The 24,592-nt window shown below is 42.4% G+C and overlaps 1 protein-coding gene across 1 annotated transcript; it reads right to left on the reverse strand.

The window, feature by feature from the left end:
* Positions 1-4,746: 4,746 nt before the first annotated feature.
* si:dkey-69o16.5 (Alpha-aspartyl dipeptidase-like) lies at positions 4,747-24,356 on the reverse strand. The gene is made up of 9 exons (XM_059966104.1): positions 24,240-24,356; positions 24,037-24,167; positions 23,222-23,310; positions 20,557-20,631; positions 18,948-19,027; positions 10,897-11,070; positions 9,371-9,430; positions 7,002-7,084; positions 4,747-4,883 (listed from the first exon to the last, which is right to left on the reverse strand). The coding sequence occupies exons 2-9, from the start codon at positions 24,129-24,131 to the stop codon at positions 4,814-4,816; spliced, it is 726 nt and encodes a 241-aa protein (XP_059822087.1). The 5' UTR covers positions 24,132-24,167; positions 24,240-24,356; the 3' UTR covers positions 4,747-4,813.
* Positions 24,357-24,592: the final 236 nt, after the last annotated feature.

The raw sequence follows: 24,592 nt of genomic DNA on the forward strand, positions 1-24,592 counted from the left end.
TCTAGTTCATTACGTAACACCCAATCCAGTATAACTGATCCCCTAGGAGGCGCAATGATAATCTGCTCTAAAAAGCCATCTTGTAGGCATTCAACAAAATCACTCTTGAGGTTTGGGCAGAGCACACTAATTCAACTGAACTCAGTGTTTGGATGGAGACTTGAGCACCATGCCATATCCGAAAGTAAAGGCTGGATCAAGGCACCAGAGGGTACAGGTTTGACTGAACTCGATGTTTGTATGAAGATTTAACTGCCATGTCGAATCAGAAGTGTTGGTTACAGGCCAAATAGAGGTGATAGTGTCCAGGCCCCAGGGTGTATTGAGGTGATTGAACCCAATGTTTTGAACATTGATTTAGGTGGTGAGCCAGATAGGAAAGGTCGGTGTTGGGCCTCAAGGCGACGCACAGACCAGTTCAGATCACTGCTCCATGAGGTTTATTCGGCTCAGCGCTGAACTGTGCTTAACTATCGAACTCTCGCAGATCTTCAGTTCAAAACGCTACTTGCTTGTGGGTTTTTTTCCTCTGCAAATTGAGTGCTGGTCTTTATTTTAAATATGGGTTCTTTTTTATGGGCATAATGTTTTTTTTCTCTGCAATATTGGGTGTCTTTTTATATGGGTTCTTTTGTGTTTCTTTGTTTAGTGGCTGCCTGTTAGGAGACAAATCTTAAGGTTGCATAATGTATATATACATTGATAATAAATGTACAGGTACTTCAAAACTTTGGAATTGGAAACTTGCAATATTAAATACACAACACTTCTCCCTGCTTAGCTATAAACTCCCAACTCAATATAGAATGCATCTCAACTACTTAAATAGCCATGGAGGATTTCTTACTCCTGTGGATTAATGTCTTTCCCGACAAGGTAGGGGTCAGTCTGCTTGGCCGGAGAGACTAGTAACTTAAGATCTCCTCTGTGGTGTTTGTAGGACAGCGAGGAAACGATATGATTTGTCGATATGAAACAATATGAGTCAGTTGCATGTTTCCTCATTCCCTGTCACGTACGCGAGGTCATCAATTGCCTAAGCACAGTGATACCCTGGCGCCAGGGATGACCTGGCGAGAAATGCCATTGCTACTGGCCTGGAGCGCGGACAGATGGGCGCTGCCTCTAAACCTGTTTAGCACAGCGAATGTTCATGGGGAACCTGATGCTAAAATATTCACAGATTACCTAATTTGGGCTCAGGTTTTCATAAGTAGCAGAGCAGCTACCTCGCTGTGATCTACTGAAAGTCATCCCTCAAGCCAAGCTTTTGTCGGCCAATACATCCTACAAGGAGGGCAGGAGCGCCCTGTCGCACTCCTCGCTCAGTTGTTTGCTCTCTCTGGACTGCGACCACCTCAACACTGGTATGGGGACCTCTGGCACTTACCTTGTCCTCTCACTGGTGTGTTGCAATGATCTTATATGTCTATGCGAGGAAAATATCCGCTGTGTGTTTAATATTAAATTCATTAGATAAGCCCTTTTAGAAACGAAACTGAGTGTATTAGCCATTTATAAGAGACTTATTGTTGACTTATCACCTATATTCCAGTTGATATTAACACCCACACCGCACCTCCCCCCCCAGCCGGTCCGCAAGAATATTGTTAATATTAAACTGGTCCGCGGTTCAAAAAAGGTTGGTGATCCCTGATTTAGGTAGGTCAAATATGATGACAGGATATAGCATTAGTTGCAGGACTCTTTTGCAGTGTGGAGGATCAGAGGGATCTTGGGGTCTGAGTCCATAGTACACTCAAAGCTGCTGCACAGGTTGACTCTGTGGTTAAGAAAGCATACGGTGCATTAGCCTTCATCAATCATGGGATTGAGTTTAAGAGCCGAGAGGTAATGTTGCAGCTATATAGGACCTTGGTCAGACCCCACTTGGAGTACTGTGCTCAGTTCTGGTTGCCTCACTACAGGAAGGACGTGGAAACCATAGAAAGGGTGCAGAGGAGGTTTACAGGATGCTGCCTGGATTGGGGAGCATGCCTTATGAGAATAGGTTGAGTGAACTTGGCCTTTTCTCTTTGGAGTGACGGAGGATGAGAGGTGACCTGATAGAGGTGTACAAGATAATGAGAGACTTTGATCATGTGGATAGTCAGAGGTGGCTAGCACGAGAGGGCAGTTTTAAGGTGCTTGGATATAGGTACAGAGGAGATGTCAGGGGTAAGTTTTTTACGCAAAGAGCGATGAGTGCGTGGAATGGGCTGCCAGCGGCAGCAGCGGAGGTGGAAACAAAAGGGTCTTTTAAGAGACTCCTGGATGGATACATGGAGCTTAGAAAAATAGAGGGCTATGGGTAAGCCTAGGTAGTTCTCACGTAAGGACATGTTCGGCACACCTTTGTGGGCTGAAGGGCCTGTATAGCGCTGTAGGTTTTCTATGTTTCTATCTTGTGAAGCTTGAAGTGTCATCTATTTCTGTTTTCACAGATTCTGCTAGACCCGCTGAGCATAATTTTCTGTTTTTATCATGGAGCAGAATTCACGCTCTCAGGGTTTCACGGTAGGTCTTGTGTGTTGGGGAGAAGTGTTGTGCAACAGGGATATGTTAGTGGAAGACATCTGTTACCCAGCTGATTAATATAGCACCCATTCTCTTGAGTGACAGAACCAGCCATGACTGGGATCTCAGCCTCCTAATAGGAGATGTAGTATTGTATCCCCTCTAGTTGGGTTCTCTATGGACTGATCAAACACACAAGTCTTGGTGAATAACTGCAATATATGTAACCAGGTGACCATCGAATCTTATTCTGTATCGTTAGAAGTGTACTTAGGTGTTCGTTTGGGTAGTGTTAGAATAGTTGTCTGTGCCTTTAAGTGGAGATGGTATGTCATTATGCACACGCGGGATAGTAGGGAGACCATTTTGCTTTCTGCTGCCGAAGCTGGTAAGGTGTTGGAAATCAAGTTCTCCCCCCCCCCACCCCCAGAGGTACTGGGCTGGGTGAGCATTAATTTACAATATCCATGTGAATTTGTGTATGCTTGTTGGCAACTGGAGAATATCAGTAACTTGACATGTTTTACATGTGGATGCTTTAGATTTTCACAAGTAAAGAACGTGACGCTGGATAGCGTGGCTTGCAAAGTTCCTCACCGGCCAAGTAGGTCAGTCTTCCTGTAATTTAACTACTGGGCATTATCTTGTAAAAGTTGTGCCAAAGTGTACCTTTCATCTAACTTTATTGTATCACAACTGATTGTGCACGTAACCACTTAACGTGAATGTGTAGTCTCCGTTAGGGGGTTCATCACGTGTGTACTAAAGAGTAGTAGTCATCTTAGATGAGATGTTCTCGCTTACATTTTTCGCTGTGATGTATAAGGTCCAGGGTTGGGGGATTCTAATGTTGTTTGTATTGTGTTCCTTCAGAATTGCCACTACTGTATTAGTACTGTATTAGTTTTGTGCGATTTTCTTCGTATTTTTATACTGCATACGCAATTGGTCAAGACACAAGTTTGTGGATCGAAGGTTAAACGGAGATTGTAACGGCAGGACCTGATTGTAAAGTCTAAATGAATATTTTTCATCGGCTAATTTTTCTACAGTATTAAATAAATATTTTCTAACTGCAATATTGTTATTGATGTAATTTTTCTTATCTTTGGACATAAAAGCTATATTTTGCTTGGCACCATATTTCTTTCTTTCTTTAGCTTCCCTTCTTCAAATAGTAGATTTCTGTCCCTGGTTGCATCAAGTTCCCTTTGTTCTATCAATTCTTAATAAAACAACCATGAAGCAACAAGTTTTATGACTGTTCCTGATTTCTGTAAGAACCTCGAATTTAAACACTAGAATCCGACAGGTGCCGATCAAGTGCGGCTGATGTGACCTATATGGTGTCGAGCTTCTTAAGTGTTGTTGAACCTGCACTTATCCAGGCGAGTGGAGAGTGTTCCATCACACTCCTGACTTAAGTCTTGTGGAGCAAGTTGCTCACTGCAGGATTCCTAGCCTCTGACCTGTTCTTGCAGATGTATTATATATTAGCTACTCCAGTTTAGTTTCTGGTCAATGGTAGCCTTTCAGGATATTGATAGTGGAGGATTCTGTGATTGTAATGCCATCAAAATGTTAGGGGTTAACTAGATTTTCTTGTGTTGGAAATGTGATTGTTCAGCACTTGTGCGGCGCAAGCGTTGTCACCATTCAAACCAGGCCTGGATGTTGTCCTGGTCTTTCTTTGTTATCTGAGGTCAATGATAAATCATCAGTGAACATCCTTACTTCTTGACTTATGACGGTAATAATTTTCTGAGGGCACTTAAAAGTGTGGAGGGCTTTAGTGGTTACAAAAAGGCCACGTACAGAGTTGGAGCTGTGGGTTCAAGCAAAGACGTTCATAATGAATTGATGGTGGAATTCTAATGGTTGGGAATGACATGGTTGACTGAGTCAGATTGCCATTAGGCTTGGAGGAGATCACACACTGTGACAGAGCAGACGTTTATGACTTGCAACATGACTACCGTAATAGTGTAGTTAAACTTTACAGAAACTGGATAGTATCCAAAAAAGTTGTGAGAAACATGAACACATTCGGGTGACCACAAAATCAAGGATGTCGGAGACAGAAGGAGAATTGGAAATCGACTGGTATCTCGATCAAGAGCACAATCACTATGTTTTGGTTTTGACTTAAAACATTAAGACTTTAATTAGAATATTTGCTTTAACCTTGGATTTTATTCAAGCAAGTATACTTCATTTTAACTTTTTTCTGTGATTTCTCATCATGCAAGTGGGTTTTATTTGTAACCTATTCATTGGTTATTCATTCGTGGTTATTTCAAGCCAGTTTTCCTGTTAGAAGGAAGCTGAAATCTGTTCCAGGTTGATGCTCGGTTGCTTTCTTCCCCCTGATAAATAAAAACAACTGCAATTAGGGCCCAAAACTCACTCATGTTTTCCCATCAGAATTTAGGCTCAATTAATCCAGGATCACTAATTTGTTCTCTTCTCTATCCACCCTACGTCAGATGTTTCCTGTGGAGAAAATAATTCTGAAGTGTGAGTAAATATTTGATTTTTTTTTTGGGTGAAATGTCAGACAGCACAATAATCTCCAAGTCTCACCTTAACATAGTCATGTTGTCCTTTAACTTGCCTTTATTCATTTATTGTGTGTGTCTACAGCATGACCTCAGGATGCAAATGGATTAAATCCCTATCCACACTCTTAAGAGTTTGATCTGTGTTTATGATATTAAACTTGGATCCTGTTTTCTCTTGCAATAGGTATGAAAAGTCCCATTGCCTCAATGCATTATAGGGCGGGTTTACCCTGTGCCCTAGTCAATATGCATTCAATTTTAATCCCTCACTGGGTTTACTTGGTCATTAGTTAGTAGAAGGCTAGCTGTGAGATTTTTTTATATGCAAATTATTTTCCACAAGACAATGGCTATATTTCAAAAGTACATGATTGTCACTGAAGTGCTCTGGCACTTTGAGAATACAAGAAACCCTACAGGAATGCAAATCCTTTCTTAGTAGGTGAATGAAGATGTTTCCTGATGTGGCTGATGGGGATATTGGAATTTCCACAGAGTTGCAGAGACCTTGAAGGTGCTGCTCACTGTGTGAGTAATTTGTCAAGGACATCCCTATCATTGGACTTCGACTGAAATCTCATGAGGGACATGTAGAGATTTCCCAGTTGTAAGCTGTGGGGAATCCACTCAAATGATCAGAGCCAGGTTGGTTCAGACACAGTGACTGCATCTCTGCTGAGCTCTATGGATTAGAACGGCTGACAGGGTTTAATACCAGTAATAGTTCTACATAACCCTGTTCAAATGCTTTTAAGTACTTATGGTCTTATTTTAAATTTTCAGTATTTTTTCAGCTTGAATAGTGTTGAAAATTTTCAATCGGCGAAGTCTGGTGCTTTTGACAGCTTTAATAGATGCCTAAGCCAGGAACAATGGCAAGTATACTGTCAAATGTTTTGCTTTTGGGGCTTGCTCTATTTTTCCCCCTCCCCAACATGTTTCATGAGGGGGAGGCCAGGTGCCTGGTGGTACTGACTTGTCTCAGCAACCTCCAGCCGTGGAAGCTGCCCCTGCTGAATGCAGATGTTTCTTGTATGGCACAAGTTCTGGGCTGTTGTACCAAACAAATGTCATTTTATTGGTGGAGGATTTTAATATCTGATTTTGACTGTTGACTTTCTTTTCATTTGGTCTGCCAGCCCGTTTTTGTGTTCTCATTGCAATACTTTCTTTCACAGAAGAGAAATATTACCAAGTCTCTTGCACTTGCATGAGATTAGTTGCAAATTGGTGCAGTGAAAATCCATATACTATAGAAATATTTGAATGTGGTGGAGGAGTCGACTACTGAGACCTTTGAGCCTGCTTCGCTGTTTGATAAGCTCATGGCTGATAATGCTTGCAACATCCACTCTACATTCCTGTTTGCCTGTCATAATCTTTTATTCCCTTATCAAAAATCTATTCACCTCTCCTTAAAAATATTCTGCTTCCATTGCCATTTGAGAAACAATGTCCTAAAGACCTATGACACTGCCTCCTATCTCTATCTGATGATGAATGATCCTATAGTTTCAAAGAGTGACCTTTTGCTTTAGATTCTCCCAGAGGAAGAAACATTCTCTCTACATCCAACCTTGAAGACACCAGAATCTTACTCGATTCAATCAATTTGCCCCTCACTATTCAAGCATTTGCCTTTTTTGATGTTTCCTTGAATGATAACCACCCATTCATTAAACCTTTTCTGAATTGCTTTTACTACTTTAACATGCTTCCTGAAACAAACACACCTGTAAAGCACAGTGTATTCCAGATACTATGCCCTATATCCTCCCTTCTCTCGTACTCGCTGATCTTTACATGCAATATCTCATTCCCTGGCACTGTTCCAACAATCTGCCTTGATGCTTGAAATGAAATGATTCATTTGCTTAATCATTAAAAGCAAATACGTTGGGAAGTAAGTGGAGTGAAGCCTACCTGATGAACAAGCGGGCCGGAGTGGTTCCCAACAGTGTGGCCTTGTCACCTTCAACCAGCAGCATGGAACCTTCCCGCAAACCCTGTCACAGAAGTAGTGAATGTCATACTTCTCGTGCACTGAGCTCATTGACAATCTTACAACATTGCAATCGGTAATTAACAGTCAGTCAGTTAGAACAGTTGTGTTCTAACCAATTGAAGATGCTGCTGTTTTTACCTCTTTAAGAATATCTCTCCAAATATGCATTTAAGAAAATGCATAGCATCTTCTGGGAACTCAGTGATAAATACATTTCTTTATTTAATGGAATATTGAAGCAAGTTATTCTAAACAATTATCTTCCACACGCAAAATCGAGGAAATCTGTAGATGCTGGAAATTCAAACAACACACACAAAATGCTGGTGGAACGCAGCAGGCCAGGCCACATCTATAGGAAGAAGCACTGTTGACATTTCGGGCCGAGACCCTTTGTCAGGACTAACTGAAAGAAAAGGTAGTAAGAGATTTGAAAGTGGGAGGGGGAGATCTGAAATGATAGGAGAAGACAGGAGGGAAAAGGATGAAGCTAGGAGCTGGAACGGTGATTGGCAAAAGGGATACAGAGCTGAAAAAGGGAAAGGATCATGGGATGGGAGGCCTAGGGAGAAAGAAAGGGGCAGGGGAGCACCAGAGGGAGATGGAGACCAGGCAAAGAGTAATTGTGAGAGGGACAGAGAGAGAAAAGGGGTGGGGAATAATAAATAAATAAGGGGTGGGGTAAGAAGGGGAGGAGGGGCATTAATGAAAGTTAGAGAAATCAATGTTCATGCCATCAGGTTGGAGGCTACCCAAACAGAATATAAAGTGTTTTTCCTCCAACGTGAGTGTGACTTCATCTTGACAGTAGAGGAGTCCATGAATAGACATCAGAATGGGAATGGGACGTAGAATTAAAATGTGTGGCCACTGGGAGATCCTGCTTTCTCTGGCAGACAGAGCGTAGGTGTTCAGTGAAACGGTCTCCCAGTCTGCGTCGGGTCTCACCAATATATAAAAGGCCACACCGGGAGCACCGGATGCAGTATACCACACCAGCCGACTCACAGGTGAAGTGTCGCCTCACCTGGAAGGACTGTCTGGGGCCCTGAATGGTGGTGAGGGAGGAAGTGTAAGGGCAGGTGTAGCACTTGTTCTGCTTATAAGGACTAGTGCTGAGAAGAGGGGAGGGGCGGGGGGAATGAATGGACAAAGGAGTTGTGTAGGGAGCGATCCTGTGGAAAGCAGAAAGGGGGGGAGGGAAAGATGTGCTTGGTGGTGGGATCCCGTTGGAGGTGGCGGAAGTTACGGAGAATTATAAGTTGGACCCAGAGGCTGGTGGGGTGGTAGGTGAAGACAAGGGGAACCCTATCCTGAGTGGGGTGGCGAGAGGATAGGGTGAGAGCATACCTTCCATAATTTTGTTTGCATATAGAGTTATACAGCATAGAAACAAGCCCTTCAGCCCAACTCATCCATGATGACCAAGATTCCTATCTAAGCTAATCTTATTTCTCTGCATTTGATTTTCCTGAACCTTGCCTTGCCTATGTTCAGATGTTTTTAAGTTTAATTATACCTCCCTCTAACACCTTCTCTGGCAGTTTTCATATATAGTACCAAGTACTCTCAGCCTGAAAAGCATTCCTTTCAGGTCCCCTTTAAATTTTAACCCTCTTACCTTAACCTATGGCCATTAATTTTTAAGTCCCTTGTCTGGGAAAAAGGCTGAGAGTGCTAATTGATTATCGTGGACCCTTTTTGATCTCCAAGACAGGAATTGGAACATTCTCACTCCTGGTAATTTTCCCCCTCCTCCTTGCTCTTCCTTCATTCCCCACTCTGGCTCCTCTCTTACCTCTTCTTTTCTCCTCAGCTGCCTTTCACTTGCCTCTAGTGTCCCTCGTCCTTTCAATTCCCCTCACCTTTCCTATCAGTTTCCTCCTCCTTCAATCCTTTGCCTTTACCACCTACCACCTCCCAGCCTCTCACTTCATCACCGTTCCCCCACCCACCTGGCTTCATCTATCATTTTTTAGCTTGTATTTTTTTCCCTCCCTCACCTTCTTATTCTAGCTTCTTCCCATTTCCTTTCCAGTCTTGGTGAAACATCTTGGCCCAACACGTCTTGAATTACCATAGATACTGCCTGACCTGCTGAGTTCCTCTAACATTCTGTATGTGTTACTCATACACATTGTACCCATTCTATTGTCATATGACAAGTGATTTTTAAGCTCCCCAGATGCTAAGCAATTTGGTTTAACCCAGTCATTTGGTCAATATCAATTCTGGTTCATTCCTAATCCTTTTCTTTGCACTTCTTTGTTGAAGTGAAAATACTCACCAGGACAGGTGGTGTATCTGGTTCCTCATGGTACTGCTCAATGCGTTTTTCTCGTGTTTCCTGATGAGAAACAAAAGAGTTTTTTTTAAATATTGATTTAATTCCAGAATCCTCCAACATGCATGAAGGCTTTTCCTTGTGTCTCTGCCATCTCTGTAAAAACTATCCAATGATTTTTCTTTCTCTGCCTAGCAAAATGTAAAGTCTGCACACAGTTCTCCCTTGAAAGCAATTATCTTCCAGCAATCTATTGAGCAGTAAATTACAGAAAATAATTTCATAGAAACATAGAAAACCTGCAGCACAATACAGGCCCTTCGGCCCATAAAGTTGTGCTGAGCATGTCCCTCAGAAATTACTAGGCTTACCTATAGCCCTCTATTTTACTAAGCTCCATGTACCTATATAAAAGCCTCCTAAAAGACCCTATCATATCCGTCTCCACCACCGTTGCTGGCAGCCCATTCCATGCACTCACCATTCTCTGAGTAAAAAACTTACCCCTGACATCTCCTCTGTAGGTACAGCACCTTAAACCTGTGTCCTCTCGTGCTAGCCATTTCAGCCCTGGGAAAAAGCCTCTGACTATCCACACGATCAATGCCTCTCATCATCTTAAACACCTCTATCAGGTCACCACTCATCTTCCGTCGTTCCAAGGAAAAAAGGCCGAGTTCACTGAACAAAATACAAACTCCATTTTCAGAAAAGTTGGGATATTTTCCAAAATGCAATAAAACAAAAATCTGTGATGTTAGTTTCTTTGTAGTTTTGTCAGTTAAATAAAGATTCACGTGAACTAACATATCACAGATTTTTGTTTTATTGCATTTTGGAAAATATCCCAACTATTCTGGAAATGGGGTTTGTAATTTTACTTCATCATCTCACTGAGTTTCCAGTGACCTTATGGTCATCGAGCTTACCCCTGGGAAATTTATAACAGAAGATAAGTGATCACATCCTTGCCAAGCTTACCCATTCCACCCCACATCCCAGCCTTTCGGCCAGAGCTCAGTGGATTGCATTTCCTCAGATGTACTTTTCAAACATGTTGGTTGCTTCTGCCTTAATAACTCCTCTAGACCCCTGGAGCTGCCTAGGTGAGACTTTTCTTAATGCTTTTTTCAGCATGGAAATGGGCCATTCAGTCCAATATATCCATGCATCTGTCGACATTCATTACCACTATTCCCATCTTATTCTCACCATCAACTCTCCCAAGATCCTACAATTCACCCACGCACTAGGCGCAAGTTACAGTGACCAAATAATCTACCAAACCACACATCTTTGAGCTGTTGGAAGAAACTGGAGCACCTGGTGGACCCACACACTTTCAGGGAGAACTTGCAAACTCTATACATGGCACTGAAGGTTTGTATTGAGCCTGAGCCGCTGGAGCTGTGTTCTTAAGATATTTGATTATCACTAGTTGCCCATATTCTAGCACTTCTGAGCATTTTGTAACACAAGGTACATACCATCTTGCATCTTTTGGGTTGATGTTAGTGCATATCACCTACCCCCATATGTTGAGTGTTGGGGTCTGCATCCAGATAATGAGGGTTAATGTTGAATGGAATCAAGCCAATGCCCTTAAAAGATGGTGGATAGACAATCGGCATGTCGTTCGTGGTGCTGATGCTGACAGTCGCCACGTTTGTTCCAGCACTCGATCCCATGTAAGGTATGCCATCCTGCAATGGAAATTATAAACTGTTCATCTATAATCTTTCTAATAATTGCAATCAAACAAACCATCAGTGGCAGCCAATGAATGTAATTTGCATTAAATTGCAAATTACCTACAGAGTAATCTCATAAAAATAACTTTGAGACATTAGGTTGGGTTAAAATGTAATGCTATAACTGGAGAGTGCCGTGTGGGTAGGGGATTTGTGCTGAGAATTCTGGCCGGTCATTGTCTGTATTCAGTGTGTCCCAGAGCTGAGCTTCTCATCCTGTTCCTTCTCCACCATCACCACTACTCACACCCTCCTCTATAATTACCTTTGACTTAGCTTTTGCTTCCATTCAGGGCATCCATGGTGAAACCTTCTATGCTTTTGTTATCTCCATTTTTATAAAAAGTCATCTGAGGCAACTGACATGCTAATGCTAACTCCAATGAACAGCTCCAGCTGGATCAGAAAACACAGCTGATGTTGGGACTGTGTAGAGTTCTAACAGATATTGCAATAAAATCGTGGCGTTTACTGAAAGTTGATTTCATCCCATACCCTTGTATCCTAACTTGCTTGAGGTCCAGTTCAGAGCTTGTCTGGTGATTAAATTCTTTCAAAACCTAATGCCATGATGTTTAAATTCCATGGCTGGACCCTCCCTATATCAATTATCACTTACAAATCCCTTCCCTCATCTCATTCTGCAGCTTGAGCATCACCAGCTTTCATTGTCCAACACACACAAATTGCTGGAGGAACTCAGCAGGCCAGGCAGCATCTATGGAGGGAAATGAATAGTTGACATTTTGAGCTGAGGTGCTTCATCAAGACTCAATTGTTCTACGTGTAGCTACCTTTGATATGTTTAGCTCTGCGTTCATCTCGGTTAATCTCATCATCACCTTCCACTGGTTAAGGGACTTCTTAACATTTGGCTCATGCTTTGAATCATGTTGTCAAACGTCTCCTTATGTGGTGTCATTTCCTTTTGACGATATTCTTGCAAAGAATCTTTATTCTTTTGTCCTGTCCAGGGTACTATATTAATGCAAATTGTTGTTGAGCTGGGTAGGAAGACACTCTGTATCAGACAGTCCTTCTGCATGGAGTACAGAAGATGAAGGGCCTCCCTATAAAGTTAAGCCATTTCTGTTGTCTGATTGCAATTTGGTATCTGGGGAGAAGCTTTAATGGAAGGATGTGTCTGCAGAAGAGGTTAATTTAATTAGACATTTAATTACTAGTATGATTAGTTCAGTACAACATAGTGGGCCAGAAGGCCTATTCTTTTGCCATATTGGTTTATGCTCTGTAAGTCCAGAAATAGATTTCAGTCCGTAACTGGTCATGGGGTATTTGTTGGGTGCATTCAAGAGGGTTTCTTCGATCAGTAGGTAGGCAGTCCACAAGTGGTTATGGTGGGAGGTGGGTACATGTTGGATCTGGGGTTAGGAAATTAACCTGACCAAGTTTCAGACCTTACAATGGGAGAACATTTAGGGAATAATGGATACAATTCCTTAAGTTTTAATATTACTATAGACAGGGAACTTGCAAGAGAGTATTAAATTGGAGCTGGGGCAGGAATTAATTGGGAAGAGCTATTTTTGGTCAAGTCTGCATCTGATGTAGAGGATGATTAAAGACAAACAGCAGAAAGGACAGGGCAGGTGTTTTCCAGTGAGAAGGAGTGAAAAGGATGGCAAGGTAAGGGAACCTTGAATATCAGAAGAAGTGAATTTGTCAAGGAGAAAAGTTCAAAGCAAATTTATTAACAAAGTACATGTATGTCACTGTATACTGAGATTCGCTAACTTGTGGGTATACTCAGTAAATCCAAGAAACATAATAGAATCAATGAAAGGCCTCACCCAACAGGACAGACAAACATCCAAAAGATAAACTGTGCAAATACAAAAGAAAAAATGCTAATAATAAATGAGCAGTAAGAATTGAGAACATGAGTTGGAGAGTCCTTGAAAGTGAGTCCATAGGTTGTGGGAACAGTTCAGTGATGGGGCAGTGACCTGGTTCAAGAGCCGTGGTGGCTGAGGAGAAACAACTGTTCCTCAACCTGGTGGTGAGGATCCTGAGGCTCCTGTATCTTCTTCCTGATGGCAGCAGCAAGAAGAGAGCATGGCCTGGGTGGTGGGGGGGGGGGGGGGTCCTTAAAGATGGGTGCTGTTTTCCCATGACAGATGCCAGATGATGTGAATTTTGTGTTACAAAATGATCAGAGGTGGCAGGATATGGACAACTAGTGATATTCAAACATCATAAGGACACAGCTCCAGCAGTCCTGGTTCAATAACACTGAGGAATTTAAAGTTGCTGAGCCTCTCCACCTCTGATCCCCTGATGAGGACTTGCTCAAGGATCTCTGGTTTCCTCTTCCCGAAGTCAATAATTAGCTCCTTGGTCTTGCTGGCATTGAGTGAGAGGTTGTTGTTGTTGTGGCTCCACTCAACCAGATTTTTAATCTCCTTCCTATATGCTGATTCATCACCACCTTTGATTCGGCTAATAGCAGTGATATTGTCAGCAGACTTCAATATGGCATTTGATGTGTATTTAAGGTTTAGGAAGCTAAAATCAGGGCTATAAAGAAGTTCAGAAAGAATTCAAGAAGGGAATTAAGAGAACCAGGAAGGACCATGAAAAGTTCTTGGCAGGTAGGATTAGAGTGAATGCTAAGGCATTCTATATGCACATCGGGAGCAAGAAGATAACAAGGGAGTGGGCAGCTGTTTTTTTCAAATGTGTTATTTGCTCCACCATAATAACTCTTCTAGACCCCTGAAGCAATCTGAACGAGGCTTTACTTTATGCTTTCTCGTCCTACACCATTCTGCCCACCATATCCATGCTATCTAACATTCATTACCACTATTCCCATTTTATTCTCACCATCAGCTCCCCCCAGATTCTACCACTCACCCACACACTAGGAACAATTTACAATCACCTACCATCCCACACACCTCTGAATGTGAGAAGAGCACCTGGTGGAAGCCCACACAGTTTCAGGGAGAACATACAAACTCTACACAGAGGGAACTGAAGGTTTGTATTAAACCGGGACTGATGGAGCTATGTTCTTATGATGTTTGAATATCACTACTTGTCCATATCCTGCCACCTCTGATCATTGTGTAACACAAAGTTCACACCATCTACAGTCTTTTGGGTTGATGTCAGTGCATATCAGTTACCCCCATGTGTTGATTGTTGGGGTCTACATCCACTCAGTGATGATAAAGGAAGGGAACGTGTGCTTGGAGGCAAAGGGTGTATGAAAAGTCCTAAATCAGTATTTGCTGAAGAGTAGGATATGGAGGATAATGAGATCAGTGTGAAGCATGCTAATATGCTAGGGCATTTAAAGATAAAGAAGGAGATAGTGCTGGGTCTCCTAAAGAACATTAAATTGGTTAATCCACCAGGTCTAATGGGATATGCCTCTGGTTATTGCCAGAGGCAAGAGATGAGATTACTGGGGTCTTGTCCAATATCCTTGTCTCCTCTCTGGTCATAGGCAAGGTCCCATAGATCTGGTAGTAGCTAATGTTCCATTATTTAAGAAGGGGAATAGCGTTAACACTGGAAACTATAGACTGCTGCGTTTCACGTCAGTAGTAGGGAAGCTATTATAGAAGGTTCTTAAGGATAGATTTTATGAGGATTGGAAAGACATGGCCTAATTGCGGGCAATCAACATGCAAGACAAGTTACATCTTTCTAAATTGAGTTTTTCAAAGAGGCGATGATGGTGATGATGAAAACAGAGTTCTGAACATTGTCTGCCTGAATTTAGCAAAGCGTTTTACAGAGTCTGTCATGGAAACTCATCTGAAGATTAAAATGCATGGGATCCCTGGTGACTAGAACATTTTGATTCAGAATTGACTTGCCTTTAGAAGACAGAGGGTGATCACCAATGGGACTTATTCTGGATAGAGGTCTCTGAGTAATGATGTTCTGCAGGAATCCATAATGGGACCTTTGTTGTGTCTGATATACAAGAAATGACCTAGATGGGAATGCAGATAGGAGGGTTAGTAGATTTGCAGATGATGCAGAGATATGTGATGTTGTTGAAAGTGTAGAAATAGCCAAAGGAATAAATGTGATTTAGATTATTTGTTCATAGGGGCAGAAAAATAATAGATGGTGTTTAATCCAGCCAAATGTGATGTGTTGTACTTTGGGAGATCAAATGTAAAGGACAGTACTCAGTTAATAGCAAGACTTTTAACAATGTTGATATGCAGGCCACAATTCTGGTGGACGTGGAAGCTTTGCTGAGAATGCTGCTTGGATGAGTGGGTATGTGTTATCAGGAGAGGATGGGCAAACTTGGAATATCAGAATCAGGTTTAATATCACAGACCTATTTTATGGTAGCAATACTCTGCTATCCGATTCCTAAAGGGATATTGAAGCTTTGGACACTACCTCACTTTTTTTTTAATATACAGTATTTCTGTTTTTGCACATTTTTAAAATCTATTCAATATACGTAATTGATTTACTTGTATACTTTTTATTATTATGTTTTATTTTTTTTCTCTCTGCTAGATTATGTATTGTATTGAACTGCTGCTGCTAAGTTATCATATTTCATGTCACGTGCCGGTGATAATAAACCTGATTTCGATTCTGCTAAATTATGATAAGTATGTATATTTTAAAATGAATTAAATAATTAGTGCAACAAGAGAAGGGGAAAGTACTGAGAAAGTGTTCATGGGTTCATTGTCCATTCAGAAATCTGATGACAGAAGAGAAGCTGCTGTTCCTGAAACATTGAATGTGTGTCTTCAGGCTCCTGTACCACCTTGATGGTGGCAATGAGAATAGGGGATGTCATGGGTGACATGGGTCCTGAATGATGGATGCTGTCTTTTTGAGGCATTGCCTTTTGAAGGTGTCCAGGATGCAGGGAAGGCTAGTGCCCATGATGGAGATGGCGGAGTTTACAACTTCCTGCAGCTTTTTTCCAATCCTGTGCAGTGGCCTCTCCATATCAGACGGTGATGCAGGCAGAATGCTCTCCTTGAAAAGTTTGGCGAGTGTCTTTGGTAACATACCAACGCTCCTCAAACTCTTAATGAAATATTACTGCTTTGTAACTGCAAAGGGTATGATTATGTTGAACACTGAGCTGTAGTCAATAAACAGCAGCCTGGTGTAAGTATTACAATTGTCCAGATGATCCAACCAATGCGATTGCATCTGCTGTAAACCTATTGTGACAATAGGCAATCTGCAGCTGGTTCAGGTCCTTGCTTAGGCAGGAGTAGATTATAGCCAAGCATTTCATCACACTAGGGTGTGAGCGCCACGTGGCAATAATTGTTGAGACGGCTCTTCATGGCCACTAGCATGATTGCCACCCTTGTAAAGCAGGTGGGAGCCTCCAACTGCAGCAGTGTGAGATTGAAGATGTCCTTGAACAATTCTGCAGTTGGTTTGCACAGATTTTCAGGGACTAATGCCTCGCGAGGATTCACCATTCTGAAAGATGTTCTGACATTGGCCTCCGAGACTGAGATCGCAGCGTCACCAGACACTGCAGGGATTTGCATAGATGGTACAGTTTTATTCTCCCTTTCAAAGTGTGTATAAAAGGCACTGAGCTCATTTGGGAGTGAAATAACACAACCATTCATGATGTTAGGTGTCACTTTGTAGGAAGTAATGACCTGCAAACTCTTCCAGAGTTTCTAACCTTAATCTGAATTGTTTTTTCACTCCTAAGCAGCAATAGCCCCCCCCCCACCCCCAACCCATAGGTCATATTTGGACGACTTCTATAGTTCTGGATTACTGGTCTTGAATGCCACAGATCTATCCCTCAGCAGTCTAATAATTCCCTGGTTCATCCACTTCCCAAAGTGTGATAACCATTCTTGATCATGGTAGAACAATGATTGTTGGCTCCTCTGCTTCTACAGGTGATGTATTTGGTGGCAGTTGTTTAGAGACTTCTTCAAGATGGCCTGGTTGAGATCGTCCACAATGATGGGGAAGGCATCAAGGTTCGCAGTTTCATGCACGCTGATTACATTGCTCAGCTCCTCAAAAGCCTGTTTAACATTGGCCCGAGGTGGAATGCACACTGGTACCAGAATGATGGTGGAAAGCTCCCTCGGCAGATAAAATGAACAGCATTTGACTGCTAGATGGTCCAGGTCAGGTTTTCCCTGGAAGTGGAAGCTGATGGGAGACTTGATAGAGGTTTATAAAGTGATGAGAGGCATACTGTAGATTGAGTAGACAGTCATCCTTTTGCCTAGGTCAAAACGTTTATTCCTAGAAGGCACACATATAAAGTGAGAGGTCGTAAGTTCAAAGGAGATGCACAGAACAAATTTTATGGTTGATGCCTGGATTGCATTGCCATGGGAGGCAAATACAATAGAGGCATTTAAGAGGCTCTTGATAGGTGCATGAATGTGCAGAAAATGGACGTTCCCGGATTAGTTTAGTTCAGAATTTAATTACTAGAATTTAATTAATTCAGCACAACATGCTCAATATAATGATAGTTCACTGGAGCAGATATAAATAATAAGGGTGGATGAAAGAAATGGGAAAAATGCACTTCATGATAACAAAGGATTGCTCTAACTCAGAGTTCAATTCTGACAGGAGGGCATTTTTGAAATTCTGAGATCTTTGTGACAATTGGACTGAAGTTTATATTGCTCCCCTTTAGTTGTCTGTGTTTTCCTTCTTGTTGTCGATTGGCGGGTCGGGGTTCTGTGTGGGAGATCTGTTAGTTTTTGTGAGGGGGAGAGTTTGGGGATTTGGCATCTGATGTTCTTGTTGGTTCGTCTTTGTGGGAGATCTGTTCTTGTGTATGAAAAAGGGGTTCAGGGTTTTATGCTGTTGTCACTCTTCTGCGGGGCAGGGGGTTGGGGGTTTGATGTTATTGTCAGTTTTTACCGTGGGGGGTTGGGAGTTTGATGTGAGGGAGGAGGGTTGGGGGTTTGATATTGTTGCTTTTTTTTTGGGAGAGGGTTTGGGTTTGATGTTCCAATCGCTGTTTTCCGTGCGGACAATCAGTCATCTTTTGTGCGGAGGAGGGGTTGGGGTGGTTTGGGCTTTGCAAGTTTTGTTTCATTTTTGCTTTTTGTATGGGGAGGGGTTGATGTCTTTTTTCTGTATTTTTGTGTATGAGAGAGGGGGCTTGAGGTTTGATCCTCTTGAGGGAGGTGTTTGGAGGATTTGGTCCCTGTATTTTTGTGAGGGGGGTTGGGTGTTTGATATTATTGTTGCTGGCTTTTTTTTTGCAAGGGATGGGTTTGGGGTTGATTATTTCAGCTGCCGTTTTCCATGTGGGCGATCTATTAGCTTTTGTGCGAGGGAGGCGGTGGGGGTTTGTGATTTGTGAGCTTTGTTTCCCTTTCCTTTTTGTGCATGCAGGGGGTTGATGTCTTTTCTCCTTTCTGTATTTCATGGCTACCTGGAGAAGCCATAGTTGTGTTGTACATGCATACTTTGGCAATAAAGTGAACCTTTGAACCTTTTTTGAAACTCCGAGATTGGTAGTCACATCATCCATGTCGTTACAAATAATATAGCAACTTAACTTTTGGAAAGCAAAGCAACCATTATGAATAACTTTATGAAATCTGTTTTCACATTTAACTGGTGAAAATTCACCATAACGCAACCTCCTGAGTTAAATGCTCTTCCTGAAAACAGAAAATTTCACAGTATATGTTATGCTTGTTTACCCAACTTATCAATCACCCATGGTGTAGCAAGTGTTTACCATGTTTACTACAAGAGGCATCTGTATATATTACTTCTACTGGGAAATTAGTATGGACAAAGTTGACAAAAAGCATCTACTTAAATTATTTTGCAGAATATCGTACCTGAAAGACTCTACTTTGTACCTCTGAAACCAAATTGTGGTCGTATAAAGCTTTCAAGAGCCGAAAGGTGTTTCCTCCACCTGCAGTGTTCATTAAAGAAAAATAATTAATGAAACAAAACACACAGACGCAATCCAGACCCGGTATCACCAGATCTGTATTGTTTAAAAGAAACTGGATGAACAGAATAAATGGTTGAAGTTCAGTGTGTAAATGAGGCTATAAATTGGGATAAGAATTTAATAGCCTGCAGCCCAGGTGGGATTCACAGTGCAATTTCATGTTTTCAACATCAGATGCTACTCCCAGTAACATTACAATGCAGTCAAAAGGCTGTTAGTCAATTGTCCTCTGCTGTTGACTGCATGATCAATGGAACGACTTTTGCATTTTTCTATGTGGCAAGGACCTTTTCATCCAGCTGGTGAGAAAAATAGATCTATTCATCGGCACTGTGTGCAACAGACAAACCAACATGCATGTTCGTCTTGAAATCCCATACCTGACTGAAAGGAAGGCAAATATCAGTCTTGGACTCCCCACCCAATAGAAATAGGTTCTCTCCAACTCACTCTCAAAAATTGTAACAGCTCACTACTTAACCTTTTGAGTGGTTTGAGTTTGATTATGTTTTTGCCTTTCTTTGCTGCTTATGGAGTTCTGTTCATTTATTTTTATCATTGGAGACTCAACAATCAACTACCCAAACCTTCAAATCACCAGCTTCTCCCTTTTTGCCCAGTCACCCTTCTCCCCCTCGGTCCAATCACCCTTCTTCCCCTCGGTCCAATCACCCTTCTTCCCCTCGGTCCAATCACCCTTCTCCCCCTCCGTCCAATCACCCTTCTCCCCCTCCGTCCAATCACCCTTCTCCCCCTCTCCAATCACCCTTCTCCCCCTCGGTCCAATCACCTTTCTTCCTGTCCATCCAATCACCCTTCTCCCCCTCCGTCCAATCACCCTTCTCCCCCTCCGTCCAATCACTCTTCTCCCCCTCCATCCAATCACCCTTCTTCCTGTCCATCCAATCACCCTTCTCCCCCTCGGTCCAATCACCCTTCTCCCCCTCCGTCCAATCACCCTTCTTCCTGTCCATCCAATCACCCTTCTCCCCCTCGGTCCAATCACCCTTCTCCCCCTCCGTCCAATCACCCTTCTTCCTGTCCATCCAATCACCCTTCTCCCCCTCGGTCCAATCACCCTTCTCCCCCTCGGTCCAATCACCCTTCTCCCCCTCGGTCCAATCACCCTTCTCCCCCTCGGTCCAATCACCCTTCTCCCCCTCCGTCCAATCACCCTTCTCCCCAACCATCCAGCCTCTGCTGCATCACCCTAGCCTCACAGGTTTGTCTCAGCCGCCCTCCCTCCCTCCCCAATCTACATACAGCCGGGGGCTCAAGTGTGTGGGCAATACCAAAGGGCCATTCTGGGCCAAAGTCTGACTAGTTTATCCTTTTTAACTTCAAATAATAAAGTTAATCTTCTATACATTGGTGACAACGGTGTACCTGCATCAAATACTTCACAGTGCATCTGTCCATTATTCCCCATGAAGAAGAAAGGAGGTAGTGTTTAAGTTCTATCCAGCTGGATTTTAGCTGATCCTTACCAATGAAGATTCCTTCAGCTTTCCTTACTGCCTCCACAGGATTTGGTGCTTCATGGATACTGTCAAGTCCATAACCTGATAAAGAAAGGTTGCGATGAAATGTGAGGTAAACAAGGTACTTACTATCCACTTCCCGAAAATCTCTTGTCAAAACTGAAACTACGTATTTTATCTGTGCATTTGCCTGTTTGAACACTTTGTGACTGACTATGAGGAATTGAACTGACTAGGGACAGCTTCTAGAAGTTGATAATGTATATGAAATATGAATATCAGTGCTGCATTCTTGACAGTAGAGCCCTGAAATTTGTTCTCTTTTCTGTTCCTTAATTGATTCAAAGATCTCATCTGTCTTGTTGCCATTTCCTAAGTACGAATTTTTGATGCTACCAGTCCCGAGATGGCTGAACAATCTTTGTCTTCAAATCCTTCTAAGGCATGGCCCTCCCTACATCTAGAATGTTCTGTGGCACCACAACTCTCAGTTCCTCCATCCTGGTTTCTTACATATTGCTGGTTTTGTGTGGACTCCACTTCAGGCTATCCTGACAGTGTACTGTCACACTGAGCAAACCAAATAATCTCACTCTTCTGCTCTTTCTCCTTTTGTGCCTGTGGTATGCAGACTGTTCACAGGAGCATTTTAGTTTCTGTGTGGCCGCACACCCGCACAGCTTAAAGAGAACAGCGGACCCCTCAATCTTACGTACCTCTATCAAATCTCCATTCTCTGACACTCCAGGGAACTTAGTCCTAACCTATTCAACCTATCTCTATAACTCGGGTTCTCGAGTCTTGACAACAACTTTGTAAATTCTCTCTGCACTCTTTCACTCTTCCCTGGAGGTAAATGACCAGAACCTCACACACTGCTACACATTAGACTTCACCAATGTGCTACACAGAGGCAGAACAAGGTAAAATAATGACAATACTGAATAAGTTGTAACAGCTACAGAGAAAGTGCAGTGCAGATAAACAATAAGGTTCATGATCTTAACAAGATAGTCTGTTAGGTCAAGAGTTCATCTAAGTTCCATTTAATAGTTTTAGTAATAGTGGGGAGGTGTCAACCCTCAAGGCTGGTAGTATGTGCTACCATTATAGGCATCCGTTAGTCTCTTGAGACAATGGATTTGCACCTTGGAAGGTTTCCAGGGCGCAGGCCTGGGCAGGGTTGTATGGGAGACCAAGCTGCAAGCCTTCCCCTCTCCATGCCACCGATGTTGTCCAAGGGAAGGGCACTAGGACCCAAGCAGCTTGGCACCGTTGTCCGCGCAGAGCAATGTGTGGTTAAGTGCCTTGCTCAAGTGAACAACACGCTGCCTCAGCTGAGGCTCGAACCAGTGACCTTCAGTTCACTAGACCGATGCCTTATCTACTAGGCCATGCGACAACACATATGTGCTACCATACCATGCTTTTTAATCTTCTGCCAGATGGGACAGGGGAGAAGAGGCTTTACTGAGGCAGTGAGAAGTGTACTCAGAGTCCATAGAGGGGAGTTTGTTTCCTGTGATGTGTTGAGCTACATCCACAACTCTGTAGTTTCTTTCAGGCCCATGCAGAGCAGTTGCCATACAAGGCCGTGATGTGTCCAGAAAGGATGTTTTCTTTGGGGCAGTGGTAAAAATTGAAAAGGGTCGAAAGGAGCATGCCAAAGTTCTGAGGAAGTAGAGGTGTTGGTGAGCTTCCTTGGCTGAGGCATCTACTTTCATATTGTTCAAACAGTAATAAAGGACCTTAACTCTACCTACAACTGAGCAGTTCACCTGGTTGTCAGGCTAACCATTAATCTCCAGGTTGCACTCTCCATTCTTGACGATGATCTCAAAGTGTGCATCCCTTCATTCCAGTTTCAAGGTCAAGCATTCCTGTGAGAGGGCCAGCTCTTCCTACCTCCACACCTTTCAGATTTGCACACAAGTTTTTTTTCCTGTTGCTTTTCAACAAGGCTGATGTATCTTGTAGGCCCACCTGAGGTCCTCAGTTTGAAAAGCAGCATTTTTAACTGCTGTGTGGACTTTTCTGTCTAGATTTTGTGAAATTACAATCTCCTGATTTGATTGAGTATGCTGCCCTGGTTCAGATTGGTTCTAGCAGCCAGAAAAATAAAGGTAAAAGATTAACTTTATTTGTTATATACATCCTTATGGGTTATGGGAGGAGGCAGGGGAATGGGGTTGAGGTGGATAATAAATCAGCCATGATGGAATGGCCAAATTCTGCTCCTCTTAACGATGTGGAAGTGTATGTCCATCAGCCTGGTGGTACATGCTTTTAGACTTTTTTTTTATCTCTGTCCAGTGGGAGAGGGGAGTCTTGTGGAAGTATTTAGTGAAATTTATCATTTTGTGCCATCGACTGGTACAGTACGAGGATTTGCTCGGGGCCATTTCGAAGTGTCACCATGCTCCTGATGCCAACAGCTTACTAACCCTTACATCTTTGGAATGTGGGAGGAAACCGAAGTATCTAGAGGAAACCCGTGCAATCGGGCAGAACATGCAAACTCCTTTTGGACAGCAGCTGGAGTTGAACCCTAATCGCTGGTACTGCAAAGCGCCATGCTAACCGCTATGCTTCTTTGCCACCCTGGTAATAGAAAATGGGTTTGTGTACAGGCGAGCATAATTATCTTGCATGAGGTGCACAATTTTCTTACCTAAGCTTTCAAATTTCTCCCTTGCTGTCTTGGCGTATGCATCTCTATCGTGCAAGGCATATGGGACAAATAAAACTCTCTTCACTTTACTGCAGAAAGAAATAAGACATAGTTAGGAGTCACCCAAAGAGAAAAGTTGGTTAAGGTTCAGCATCTCTGGTTAGTTCTTAATAATTGTGGCTGAGAAATCTGCGAAGTGATGGAGTAGAGTCCGATCAGTAGAATATTTAATATATCACAAGATTCTTCTGTTGTTAATCCACTAATGAAATGACAAACAGGAGGCTCCCAGTAGGATTAAATCAAAAATAGTGAAATGAAAAATTTCAAGTATACAATATTTATCTGGTTTCCAATACAGGTTACACAGACTAAGCTTGTAACCACTTGAGTGTTGAAGGCACTGGGGTCATCAAATATGCATAATGAAGGAATTAATAAGATTGAAAGTAATTTCCTCATTTAGGAGGATCCATGTATTTAGAGCTAGTTTATTTTTACATGGCAGTGGCTATTGAGAACACCCTCTCCAAAAGACGTTCTCAAGCTTGGTGGTTGATTTAACTTTTCAAAACCTGATCATTCACCTTATTGAATGGTGCAACAAAAAGCAGAATTATCTACTTCAGTCCCTGTGTAATATTTTGCTGGTCTGACATTAAACAGAAGCTATAACATGGCATCAAGATAATGTTCAGCTTTTCTCCACTTCCAGTTTGGGTCTGTACCTGAAAATGCGAGAGGATAATTGTCTTTACCTTGCATTACACTCATAACTGAGGTTCCACAGTTAGCAAATGCCTTTGAATACTTACTCCCCAAAAAATTTAGTTATCTGCTCTTGACAATGTTCAAGGTAGCCACTCCCATACAAAGTCGAGTTTGACACCAAAAGAGCTCTGCGTTTCATCTCGAGTCTCCTCAGAAAATATTTTCCCTATGATCACTGCAAAATAAAAATAGTAGGTAGCATTTTTTTTACCCATTTAAAAATGACAAAATATGAATGTTCACTTACAGATTTCACAGGTTCCTTCAGGGAAAGCTGATATATTTAATAAAAAGCAAATGCGCTTGTTCTGTGGGAAGTTACAGTATTTTCACTTTCACTTAAGGACAGTAACATAGGTACGAATGCCTGGAATGGGATGGTTAATTGAATCATTGTGGTAAACTATGTGTATACGTGTCTTGACACACCCCTCTGCTGACTGCTCCTGTGGCTCCTCCCACAGACCCTTGTATAAAGGCGATTGGAAGCACTGCTTCTCCCTCAGTCTCCAAGATGTCATGGTCACGTTTGCAGCTAATAAAAGCCTATCTTTTGCCTCCCCTCTCCGAGAGTTATTGATGGTGCATCAATCATAAGAA

This window comes from Hypanus sabinus, chromosome 4 (genome assembly GCF_030144855.1).
Source record: "Hypanus sabinus isolate sHypSab1 chromosome 4, sHypSab1.hap1, whole genome shotgun sequence".
Classification (NCBI taxonomy): domain Eukaryota; kingdom Metazoa; phylum Chordata; class Chondrichthyes; order Myliobatiformes; family Dasyatidae; genus Hypanus; species Hypanus sabinus.

Coding starts and splice junctions, on each gene's coding strand:
- si:dkey-69o16.5 (XM_059966104.1), bottom strand. CDS start 24,131: ATGAAACGCAGAGCTCTTTTGGTGTCAAACTCGACTTTGTATGGGAGT. Junction 19,028..20,556: donor AGCTGAAGGAATCTTCATTG/GTAAGGATCAGC, acceptor TGAACACTGCAG/GTGGAGGAAACACCTTTCGG. Junction 9,431..10,896: donor CCAACACTCAACATATGGGG/GTAGGTGATATG, acceptor GTTTCTCATCAG/GAAACACGAGAAAAACGCAT.